General features: G+C 45.3%; 1 protein-coding gene across 1 annotated transcript; it reads left to right on the plus strand.

The window, feature by feature from the left end:
• The first annotated feature begins 10,235 nt into the window (after window positions 1-10,235).
• Window positions 10,236-12,755, plus strand: egr2b (early growth response 2b). Its single transcript, XM_037462822.2, has 2 exons — window positions 10,236-10,592; window positions 10,896-12,755. Exons 1-2 carry the CDS (start codon window positions 10,430-10,432, stop codon window positions 12,065-12,067), a joined length of 1,335 nt encoding a protein of 444 aa, XP_037318719.1. The 5' UTR covers window positions 10,236-10,429; the 3' UTR covers window positions 12,068-12,755.
• Window positions 12,756-13,080: the final 325 nt, after the last annotated feature.

The following is a 13,080-nucleotide window of genomic DNA, read 5'->3' on the forward strand; positions in this document are numbered from 1 at the left end:
CCTCTGCGCTGTCAAAAGTTATTTCTGTACCCTCTTCCTTAGGTTCCTTTTGATGGTCAGCCTCAATAGAGGAAAAGAGCCACCTACACCAAATTACCAAGAAAAACAGAAACCTCCCACGGCCCGAGGAGAAGAAAGAGAATCCGCCGGCCAAACAGGCTGCCATCTCCCACGTGGTCATCCTCTCCCCTGTGTGTGTGTGTGTGTGTGTTGGGGGTGTCCCGGCAGTGCGGGGTGACGCGGAGAATCTGAGGATGTGGGTGGACAGTGACAGGCCCTGAGAGCACATGAAGGTAGAGAGAGACAAAGGGAGTGAATGAGAAGGGGAGGAAGTGCGCTTGGTTTTTACGATGGACCCTCACTCAGCACTTTTCTTTCCTTCTGGTCTGTTCTGCAGCCAACGTGTACTTTACCTTAATAAAGCATCCTCCATAAGCACTTTAGAAAAAGGAAATGAATTTCTCCAATAAGAGGTTGATCGGTGTAACCGTGAAGGTAAAATATGAACCAGTTCCTTCACACTTAGAGCCATGTATCCAATATATTGCTTTTGCCAAACTAAAAATGAGGGAGGAAAGATCTAAGGTCCACACATATTTATGCAGATGTGTGACGGCACATCATTGCATTGTCAGCGTTTACGAGTTCTTAATAGATGTGAATGACAACAATACATTCATGAGAAGTTGAAATTCAGTTCACTTTGTGTTGGTCGGATCCATATCCCCGAGCTCCCCATTAAAACAAAACAAAAAGCAGAATTACTTTTAGGTTCCTTCCGCCGTGTGACTTCATCCCACAGCGAAACATGAAACAGCAAAACATGAAATCCATTAAAATCATCAAACAACTTGTCCATTTGGGGCCAAATGTCCAAATGGGGTTTGGTGTTTGACAGAGACACAGATAGGAATTATTAGTACTGATGGGTGGATGGTGGGGGGGGGGGCTGCTGCTTTCGGCCCCGATGACTCTGGAGCCGGCGCTGAAATGAAAGACCGGCGATGGAGCGGCCGGCGTGGGCGCGCCGAGCGGTCGGCCATCAAACCCCGAAGGCCTCGTCAGCGAACGCCTCCTTCTCTTTCCCTTCGCTGTTTCCTCTCCTTCCCTCCTTTGCTTCTTCCTTCCTTTCTGTAGTGTCTCTCCGGCCGGTACTATCTTTCCTTCTTCCCCCCTCTCCTCTCCTCTCCCTCCATTCCTCCTCCCTTCATTGTCTAAATACCTGAACATTTTCTCACGTTTATTCTTCCCTTTTCCTCTCATTCGATCCCTCCTTCTTCTCGCCCATCTTAATTTCCTCCTCTCCTTTTCACTTCTTCCTCGCCACGACCCACCTTCTCCTCCTCCCCTGTAAATCTTCCTTCTCACTTCTTCTTTCTTCATCTCCTTTTCTGTGGCCTCTACTACCTTTTTAAACGTAATATCCTTCTATTCCTACTATGTATCCTTCTTTCCTTTCCTTCCTATAATCTGCTTCCCTTCTTTTCTTTCTTCTCCTTCTTTGGTCTTTTCCTTCTCTCCTCTGTCTCTCCTATCTTTTATTGCCTTCGTTCTCTTTCTTGATTGCTCACAGCCTCTCTCGCAAGCTGTCCTCTCCTTCCCACCTTCCCTCCCGCCTTCCCTCCCTCTCTATCTCCAGCTTTGCTCATTTCCTTTTTCCCAGTTCTTTGCCTCCTTCTGCCCCACACCCCACCTTCTCCTTGTCCTCTCCTCCTCCTATCTGGCTTGGCTTTCACTCGTCTTTCACTTCTCTGCCACAGTGTGCAAACATTTTTTCGCCCGTGGGCGAGACAAGAGAAATACAGGCTGCATTATCCGAGGACGTCCCCGCGGCCAAACCGTTTCCTCATCAGAGTTTGTGGAGGCGGACGAGAAACATTCCTAAAAATGTGAAACATTCAGATGAGGCTTATTAACGCAGGGGCTTTTCAAACGCTTTCAGTGTTCCGCAGGAACTTAGAAGCTTTTGTGGTGGCTCAGCTATTGTCAACGGGCTGCTCACACAAGCAGCAGCTCATGTGTTCTGAGACTGAGCAGCCCCACTGTGGTCCAAACACACGGCTGTCAATGACCTACTGTACACAGGGAGGATCATGTGACGTGCATTGCTGCCAGGTCAAAGTTTCTTTGATTGCATTGTTCAAGAATAATTGTGATGATTGAGAACATCTGAAGCCTGATGGGAAGTCGGAGACAAGATTATTCATAGCAGTAACACAATAACATACTGGTGAATAGCGAACGGTGTGGTTCGGTCCAAAGCTCCGAGACCAGCGGGTCCATCTGTGGGCCCGCTCTGCCCTGATGCTTTATAATTTACACATATATGTCAATTGTAATAATGTTATGCACACAACACAACAAACAAACAAAATCACCTGGACTGGTATTTTTCCCTCCCGACATAAAGTTAATAGGTTATAAAGAAAATATAATATTACATTGAACTGAAACTGTATGTTTGGTGGCCGCCCACAGATGAGGCTCTAAATTTACACCCTGTTTGGTTACAGCTCTGTGCCCCTGAAAATTAAACACCCAGGGCCCAATGAATATATATATATACACAAAGGGGAAATTCAGAAACAGCCAGAAGAAAAAACAAAGTTAGTATAAAGCAGAAATAGATTAAAAGCACACATTTTCAGTTCTACTCTCGACTATAAAAACTACAAAGAGTGGGTTGTTTGGCGCCATTCACTCAGTCCCCAGAGAAAAATAAAAGAAACTACTGGAGTTCCTAGTGAAATCAGTCTGATCTATCGTTATGTTCAAAAAATGAAGAAATTCTGGACGGACAGAAGGCATCTTGGATTGAAAAGTCAAACTCAAAAGTATTTAATAAAGGAAACGGTGTTGTGCTAAAAAAGAACATCTCAGCTGAGGAGCCGCCGGTCTCCAACAGGCCCCAGGGGCAGCACATCGATCCCTGGTGCCTGTGTGTTGCTTCTACCAACACATTCTAGAACAATGGCTGCCTGCAGGTATTCATACAGATCAGTAAAGGTGTGAAAGTCAGTGGCCACGCCCCCTGGGAGTGGTCTCCTGGTGAGTTTAGTGTTACTCGGATTTCGAATGTCTCTCAGTCAATGTCAGTTGTGGCGCTATCAAGTATTAGATGCATGCATTTCGGGTGATTACATTACATTGAATACATTGGTATTATTCTATTGATTACATAGTTCCAGAATCATGGCTGTATTCTGGTGTACACTAAATGCATTTTATTAATTGCTAATTCAGGAACCGGGAGTCAGTTTATTTCTAATCCTCTACACTAACAAATACACTCACACACACAGTCAGACTGCACACACTAGGTGTGTGTTGTTAAGGCCAACATCTGTGTATCAGTTTTTTCCCGGAGCAGTCCAGATAACTTGGTGCAGTCGTAGATACACGGGTGCTCCCCAGAATAATAACACCAAGGGTTACACGTTAGGAATCCCAGGTTCCCAATCTCTGTATCTGTGATAAACCTCAACGTGTGTGTGTGATTAAGTTAATTCTCTGTCAGCACTCATCCAGGATCTGGCAGCAGATGATCTGCAGCTGGCGACAGGGGACACAATAAATATGGCCTGTAAAATGGGGGAGGGCCGCATTAGTCACAGCTTTCATTGCGGCATGACAGTGTGAGTGTGTGTGTGTGTGTGGTTTTAAGCGTGCTAATGTGCCAACATTTCGTCCTTTCTCGTCCCCACTAACATGTATGTTTGTGCATGTACTGTGTATTTAAACTGCGTGTGTGTCTCATTATTCTTGTGTAGGGGTTTCCCATTGACACTGGGCTATCTGTGTGGCCTTTGCTGCTCTGTCAGCCAATCCGTCACATTAATGTCTATGTGTGTGCCTCGATCAAACACGCCATTTACTCACCATGGGATTATACTATTATCAGGGAGGAACATTTCCCTACAGGCAGCCTCTGCGCGTGTGTGTGTGTGTGTGTGTGTGTCTTTTCTCAATCTTGAGGGACATCCCAGCTCCTAAAAGGCCTCTGGAGGAGCAAAGGGCCTCGCTGAGGGAGTACAAGAAAGGACACACAGTTGCATTCTTCCCGGGAGTTCTTTGACTTGTGGCCCGACTACTTGTAGGGCAAGCGCTTACATGAGTGATACCCAGGAACACGCCCCAGCAGCCCACCGAGCTATAGCTAGCTTCTCAACTGTCAGTAATAATGCTCATTTGCAAATGCAAATATGTTTGAACAGAATGGTAATGCATTGAAGACAGCAGTGTTTCCACAGCGGAACAGTGCTGTGCAGTGTGATGGCACATCAGTCAGACCACAGCAGCACTGCTGTTTAGTGTGGAGAAGGGGTGGAAGGTGACGGGGACGATGACTGTACACGTACAGCTATGACACTTTGCTGTGGAACTTTACAGGGGCGGCTACATGTTTGTTTTAGCAGGGTGGGAGGCTGTGTTGTCTATATGGACCCTGTGACTGACACAATTTCAATGGATCAAAATGAATTAAAACGGAAACCTCCTGCTGATGTTTTAATTTTCGAGCTGTAGCCTCTGCGTTATGGTTTCCTGCTGCACTCAATAGGAACAGTTCCAGGTAGCTGCATGCGGAACGGGTCCCATCTGCTTAAAGGGCCAGGGTTCCCTCTAGCCTTCACCTAAACAATGTCCCTCAGAGACACACACCAACCAGGAAGAGACACAAATGGTCCACAAAGAGACATAAAACGACCAAGAGGAAACACAGAAATATATGAAAAATATCAAAACAACTCAAACTACCATGAGATAATAAATACAATACCTCTAAATAATAATAGTAATTGTAGGGAATACTTATGGTTAGTAGGCAGCTAGTACTATCAGAACCGAGTCTCTATGTCACTTCCGTTCACTGGTTGCAAAGCGTTGCAGCCATAATCCAAGTGGGCTTCAAAACGCCTGTTCACACACCAATGGCTGACCTCACGTCCACCTCGTCCACCTCTTACACACTGGGTGGAGTCCTTTTTGCTTAGGAAGGTTCCTAACTCCATGAAATGACCCAAAGTAGTGTAAGTGGCCGCCATGATAAGAGCTGTTGGAGTTCTCTGAATGAAACGGAGAGGAGCTTCGATGCTTCCCTACTAGCAATATTTAAATGGTTTGTATCATTCATCTGTTCAACGCAGATCACATAAGTAACCGTTAGCATAACTTAATACTGCTGGAGTTAATAAAGTAAGACTGGTTGTTTTATGTCGTCCTTTTTTTGACAATTCGAGTCCAGCCACAGTCTACGGACAATCCTCCTAAAGCTTGACCTATTCTTGTCTGCGCGGCCAAAGTGATGAGGCCCCACCAGACGCAGCCCTTCACAAGGGGGTAGCAGAGGGCAGCATGGGTGTATGGAGATCTTTGAGGAGCTTCGATGGCATCAGTTAGAAAAGATCCACACGTTTCCCTCTCATGATTCCGTATCAGCTGATGTCCCTGCAACCATCCCATCGGAGTGTGTAAGCGGGGCGGTACTCTCTCAACGTGTCGCTCTGTCTCTACTATGACTAACCACTAATTTACAGGTGCATTTTGGAGTTCATGTGGGGCTTTGGTAGTCTGAGTTGGCCCACTGCAGTGGGTATTTGTAACTCACTCAAAGTATACTCCAAACAAAAGTACTTCCGAACATACAGTATACTTAGTATACTTTTCTCGGATTACAGAGCAAAAGTTAAACACAAAACTTCTAAAACAGCTTGCATCTTGGTTTTTTTGCATTGAATGTACAGATCAATAACAGTTAAAGTGTGACATTATAACAGTTTACCCCCCATAAAGCTCCTGTTCAGGCTTTCTGAGACAATCCGTGTCTCTGTATGTTCCCCATTCGGCAGCTCTTGTGTTATCTGTTTTGTGTTTCTCTCTGTCTTTTCTTCTCCTCTATCTTGGACTGATATCAGAGCGTTTCCATCGGCTTTCATGTTTCACACTGCGAGCGATGAAAAGCTGCCAGCCTGTGATGCCACAAAGCTAACAGTCATGGTGGCCGGAAAGATGCTTTTCAAGAAAGAATTATGGATTCAAGAGTGGCAACTTTGTGAGTTAGGGGTAATGGTCTTCCCCTTAAGAAAAAGGGCCCTGATGTGACTGTAAGAAAGACCGTCCTGTTGACGTGTCTCAGAGCGCGACCTGCTGCTCGCCACATCCCGGATGGATCAAAGTGTTCACTCGCTGATTCAACTTCAACAGATGTGTTGGACTAGTCCGAACAAAAACAGGAGACTGCACTGTGGAAACATATTTTAAAAGAATAGTTAAGGAAATACATTTTTTTTTAAATTCCGCGATTAAGATGAGAAGATGGATTCTGATCCATGCAACAGTAGCAGTAACAGTCAAAGAACTTTTCAAATCAAATCTACAGTCTTAGACAAAATATCTCACAACAAAATGCATGTGCTCACTTGAAAAATGCATTTGAAATCAGAAAGGATTAATTGTACATGACAATGTTATTGTTTCTCTAGGGATTAATGTTGGCTATTGCTGGAGGAGGGGTTGTTTTTTGGATGTCTTTTCTGGTTTAGGATTGTTTTCTATTGTTGCTTTAATAGACTCTATGTGTCACACGAGAGGCAGAATAGAAGTTGTGTAGGAGGGATGTGGGTGAGGTCCACACAATGGTGGAGGGGGTTAACTGAGGACAGGCCGGCAAAATCGACCAATTCTTAATGTATTTAAGAACATTTCGATATAAGACAACAACAAAAAGTTTGAATGACCCCAAAAAATTAATTTATTCCTCTACTTACTTTGAAAGGGTGACTCCTGTCTTCACCCTGGAAGGACTAGGGAACAAGCACTCGCTGTTCTGGCAAGCTAGTATCATAATAGCAATGGTTAGGGCTTATGCTGAAATTATAAGGAGAAAGACCACAGTTTGTGTGCCATCATTCACAAACGAAACCACTGGGTTGAGGTCTGATGCATAATACGACTTCATGTGCAACGCTCCGTGAATGGGTTCTGAAACGCAAAAGGGTAGGCAGTGTTTGTCGATCTATAACATAAAGATGGGTCAGATTTCAACTTAAATCATGGGCTTTCTCACGTTGACAGTTCCAAACTCATCGTCTCTCTCCACCCCACTAACACACATTCAAACACACATTTACATGCACACACCCAGATGCTGTACTCCCACACACACACACACAGTAGGTGGGCTAAAAAATGCAAACTTTATTCAGTGGTGGGGGTTTTCTTGGTGTCTGTGACAATTAAACAGACATGGAAATTGGAAATTTGTTTTTTTGCCACATGAAACTTGTGGCGGAGGTTTAACCTGTGGGGGAATGCTTGAAAGTGAGCCAAGTCGTATTTTGAGAAAGATAAAGACGACGCTACTGTTAGAATATGCATCATTTTTAATAGACTTAATATTACAAGTTATCAAGATTGCGTGACCAACATGAGCAAACATTCTTTTGGTGATCATCAGATAACTCAATGGTATTGGTATATAATCCCAATATTATAAGAGTAATATTTCCTTCTGTGTACTCTGATCAGTCACGGGCACACTATCATTCACAGTACAGTAGGTCAATTTCAGGGGAAGCACAGGGATTTCCCCATGGTCTCTGCAGCAGTAAGTTACAGCCACTGCTTTAGCTTGATGCCAATTTATGTTTAGGCATCACATTGTGAGTTTTTAAGAGGGAATCCTGAGGAGTCACATGGCTACACATTTGCACATATTATGGATGTAAGTTATGTTTATTATCAAAAGCACATTTTCCATCCCACCCCCCACCTCTCCAAGCAAAGGGGAATCTTAAAGCTACAGCGTGTAATGTATCTTTAGATCAAAATGTTCCTCCGAATGTGAGTCAGCAGTTTGTGGGGGCGTTGTTGGTTTTGAAACATGACAATGCTCCCGTTTGCAAAGACAGGTCCATATTGTAAATAGCCAGCTTAACTCTGCTGCACAGAGCCCTGAACTCGATTGACCCCAGGGTAAGATCTCAGAGATGCGACGGGATGAACAGGACGAGAAGGCAGAAAAATGGGCAGTTGGATTTTTTTGTTGATATCCACCCCCTGAAAACACAGCCACACACACTTAGAACCGGGGCATGTGTTAAATGGACAGGCCTGTTATTGACAGGGTCTATTGACCGGTGCGCTGATTAATGTGAAGGATGTGTGTGTGAATGGGACACTCTGAAGCTATTTAAACTCTCGTCTCATTGCTCACGGCATATGTTAGATGTAAAGACACGTAACTACGAAAGCAGAATTCATGGTGCCAGTGTTCTATTGATCTGATCATTTTTATTGTTATGTGTAGCAGTATTGGTGGACAAATATGAACACGAGCAGTGTGTTTGTGAAACAGCATAAACAGGCAGCCTGTGAATTGTTTGAGCAAAACAAAATTAGGTTTAAAAGCTATGAGAGAAAATACATATAGGGAACACAATAGGACCTGGAGGATCCATCATGTGATTCTTCATCTAAGAGGCTTGGATGTCTGTTCCAAATTCCATCGCAATTAGTCGAATAGTTCATTTATTTTATTTTTTTAAACAAAAACTAAAACAAAATTCATGACATATTATGGCAATCATACCAATTCATAACCTTAAAACCAATTACTTTGATCAGCTTATTGTCGCACACATGATGGAACTTGCCACACATGGTACATTGCACAGTTTCTTCATTGAAAATATTTCATCATACAGGTCAACCCAGAGGAAATGTTAGCATTGTAAGTTTGTAAATAATCTACTAAAATAACATGTATTAACATAAAACATTAAATTGCAGCACTACAGCCCCTTTGTTCATATGTGACACTGCTCAGGTGCACCATCTTTATCCAAAGATTTAAAATGGGATTTATTTTCATGTATTTTTATGTGTTTTTGCATGGATTTGGCTATAAGTTCACTTTGCAAGCAATTTCCTCAAGGAAAATAAAGACATTTGAATTGATTTCCGTTGTCAGTAGCCGGAGTGTTTATTTATGTTCCCCTGATGTCAGATCATTTTAGCTCTAGTTATAATCCTACATTTAGATCCTAACACTACCCGGTGATTGTGCGATTTGGCTGAGCAACATCACACAAAATGGAAACTGTCTTCCACCAAGCATTATCTGTTTTCTGTCTATCAACTTTCTCCACCCACGGGGGACTTTTACAAGATCAAACAGAGCACAGGGCCGAGGGGGTGGGAGCCGGAGGAGAGAGGAACACATCCCAATGAAGCCACAGGGGGGCACACAACTCTCTCAGGACCAATACATTTACATTCTTTTTTTTTTTAAACAATTTGTGTACTACAACAATATTCATGGTGAGCTTTGGTTTCTGTTAGCAATGGCAGCATTTTTTTTTAATTATTCACTTGTTTTGGACACGTTTGGAAACAATGCCATCAAACAACACCCGGCTGAAAGAAATGTTTATTTATTTATTTTTCAAAGAAATAAAACGACGGGTTTCCCAAAAAAAAAAAAACATGAGCAAGACACGTGGCCCGCTAACCCCCTCCTCTATATATAAATACTGCCTTTCTTTCGCTGGTTGTAAATCAATCCAAGTAACCAGATCGTACTCGTTAGTGAAGCAAATCTATTCTTTCCTTTAGTCAGATGAGACTGACACAAGTTTCCAAGCCCGTGCACACCAGAGGAGAAAATTCCGCTTTTGTGTCCGTCTCATTTGAATGCGGTTGTGCCAAGGCGGCTTTCTCTCTTTCGCTCAGCTCGCTTAAACTCGTCACTTTCCGATGATCATGTTCCGGAATCAAACCCAAATATGGCGTTTGGGGGGGGGGGGGACGGTCCCCTGTTTACCGGATTCAACCTTTTATGGGTTAAGGAGCTCAACCGGAATTGCTCTTTTGATATCAGAACTCAACTAACTAAAAGAGACACTAGAATAGTCTCGTTAAAACAAAGAGGCATGTTCCGAGGGAAGCCCGTGATTCGCGCACTCTGCTGTAATCCGTCGCCTTATTGTTGTTTTATGGCTGTTTTCCCCGGTTTTGCGGTGAGTGGAAAGAGTCTGGGTTTATCTCCTGGAGCGGCGGATTCTCCATTGACAAGTGATTCCCTTTGAAATCGTCACGGGCGCTGCCGGCCAATCGGCTTCGGCAGCGCCTCTCCCGCGAACCACCCACTCCATATTTGGGTAATGACGTAGCAGCCCGCGTTCAAAAGGTTCCCCATATAAACAAACTAGAGTCAGGGCCACCGTTCCAAAAAAAACGAGTCACTTTAAGCAGCGCTGACTTCATCACCAGGAGCGCATGAAGCGCGCCAGAGACACGCGGAGCTCATCCTCTCACACCCCGTGACAAAGACATGCACTGTCGTCTTTATTAAAACAGCTTGAAGGAACAATAACCGAGAGACACGAGAGTGCGAGCGGGCGCGGTGCTTTTTCTTTCCTGCTCTCCCACGATGACGGCCAAAACTTTGGAGAAAGTGCCGATGAATCTCGGGGGGTTCGTGCATCCAGAGAGCGTGTACTCGGTGGATGACATCGGTTCCAGCTTGGCGACTTCCGTGGGTATCTTCCCCAACAGCGACTTAGGAGCTCATTACGACCAGATTAATGTCTCAGGTAAGATAACACAGCTGGAGGATTTTTTTTAAAATAAAAAGTTGCCCATGTGCTGAGTGTTGCTGAATAGTTTTACTAAAATGCGTCATGAAGAAAACATTTACTTCATAGTAAAAAGAAGTTCGGTAGCATGTTCCATATAATATAATGGCACCAGAATCCGTGCGTAACGGGGAACGAAGCGCGCGGGAATTTTCTCACTTAAATCCCACTTTCCAGTCCAGAACTCAATGGAGCAGGTGTGTGTGTGTGTGTGTGTGTGTGTTGCCTCCCTAACGCGACGTTTTTGTGTTTTTTCTTCAGATGGTCTGATGAACGCAGACATGATCGAGAAGCGCTCTCTGGACTTCCCCCCTTACTCTAGCGGCTTCTCTCAGCCCGCATCCCACCGCAACCAGACCTTCACCTACATGGGGAAGTTCTCCATCGACTCCCAGTATCCAGGTAACTGGAACCCCGAGGGAGTGATCAACATTGTCTCGGGCATCTTCAACGTTGCCCAACCGCCGCCTCCTCCTCCTCCTCCCTCCTCTTCGGCGTCCTCCTCCCCGGCTTCCTCTGGATCTCCCAATCACTTTCACTCCAGCGGAAATTTGAGTTGCACCATGGCGGCTCAGAACCAGGCAGAGATGGACCACCATCACCACCTGTATTCCCCTCCGCCTCCCTACTCCTCTTCGGGCTGCGGGGAGATGTACCAGGACCCCTCTGCATTTTTGTCCACCTCTACCTGCTCCATCGCCTCCTACCCGCCACCCTCCTACTCTTCGCCCAAGCAGCATGGCAGCGCAGAGGCGCCGGGGCTCTTCCCCATCATCCCCGACTACTCGGGCTTCTTCCAGCCCGCTTGCCAGCGGGACATGCACACGGCGGCTATCCAAGATCGGAAGCCGTTCGGTCCGTGTCCGCTCGATCCGTTCCGCGTCCCTCCACCCCTGACCCCGCTGAACACTATCAGGAACTTTACCCTGGGCCCGGGTGGTAGTGGATCCGAGGGGGGAGCGCCGAGGCTCCCCTCGGCCTACAGCCCTCAGAACCTGCCACTACGGCCAATCCTGCGGCCCAGAAAGTACCCGAACAGACCCAGCAAGACACCCATCCACGAGCGGCCGTACCCCTGTCCAGCAGACGGCTGTGACCGGCGGTTCTCCCGCTCCGACGAGCTGACCAGACACATCCGCATCCACACGGGACACAAGCCGTTCCAGTGCCGCATCTGCATGCGCAATTTCAGCCGCAGCGACCACCTCACCACGCACATCCGGACGCACACGGGAGAAAAGCCTTTCGCGTGCGACTTCTGCGGCCGCAAATTCGCCCGAAGCGACGAGAGGAAGAGACACACTAAAATCCACCTGAGGCAGAAGGAGAGGAAGTCTTCCACCGTCTCCTCCTCGTCCTCCTCCTCGTCCAGCAGCTCCGGGGTTGAACGCCTGTCGGCCGCAATCAGCGCAACTAGCGGGATTTGTTCATAGCTTCCTTGGGAAAACGTTGTTGTCACCATGGCAGCGTGACGCACACTAACCTTTTAAAAGAAAAAGATCTATTAAATCATTTTTTCGGAAACAGTTTTGAGATAGCAGACTAAACACCAGGATGGGATTGAGCAAGAACTTTTGTGTAGTCGTGCGCAATTACGCACATCCACCCGTTCCTGATCTACAACCGAAAGAGGGACTGACACGAATGCACTTTGCCTGTACAGTCTACTGAAAATAAAAGTAAAAATAGCCATTAATTCACAAGAATATACAAGGGCGTTTGTAATATAATGTGGGGTGTTTAAATATCACCATTTGGCGCGCAACAGGCTGCGCGTTTAAATGTGAAATAACTGCAATAACGCTTTGAAGCACGAGAACTGTTCTAAGTTATTGATTTGACAAAGTGTTTATTCTAACATGCTCGTTAATGAATATATGTTCTCTTTAGTGCCTTGCTTTGTGTCGTTTTTTGTACACTCACTGGTTCAAGGACGTACGCTTCTAATGCCATGTATATTTGTCCTTTAATATGTAAAGTTGGGAGACATTCTATTTTTGTACGCATTTCGTCTTGTGTAACTCCAAGTAGTTGTGGTTCACGTGTAAAACAATGATGCAGTGTAAATATGTTGTTTGTTGTGGTGTGTCTTGTGAGACTTATTAAATATATATGGATGATAAACACAGCTGGTGTTGGATTGATTATTACTCCTGAATAAACTAAGCGGAACAAGGGGGCATCGGCGTCATCCAAATGTCACTGGGTTATAAGCGGTGACTAATTCATTTATGTATATATATATATAAAACAACACTTGAAAAGTTGTGAGGGGAACCCCCCCCCCACCCCCTTGCGTCACCCGGGGCATTTCCACCCACTCACTTGGGTATCAATTTAGTGAATGACAAGATTGTCAAGTCGAACGGCTCAAATAACAAATGCGCAATGGGGGGAGGAGAGGGGGGGGTTATGGTAGTTTTTCAAAGGGGATAAACTTGAGTAC

The sequence above is a fragment of the Pungitius pungitius genome, chromosome 21 (assembly GCF_949316345.1).
Source record: "Pungitius pungitius chromosome 21, fPunPun2.1, whole genome shotgun sequence".
In the NCBI taxonomy this organism is placed as follows: domain Eukaryota; kingdom Metazoa; phylum Chordata; class Actinopteri; order Perciformes; family Gasterosteidae; genus Pungitius; species Pungitius pungitius.

Bases quoted from the DNA above. Each gene is read 5' to 3' on its own strand.
- egr2b (XM_037462822.2), top strand. From the start codon at position 10,430: ATGACGGCCAAAACTTTGGAGAAAGTGCCGATGAATCTCGGGGGGTTC. The intron at 10,593-10,895 runs GTAAGATAACAC...TTTTTTCTTCAG, and splicing joins CGACCAGATTAATGTCTCAG to ATGGTCTGATGAACGCAGAC.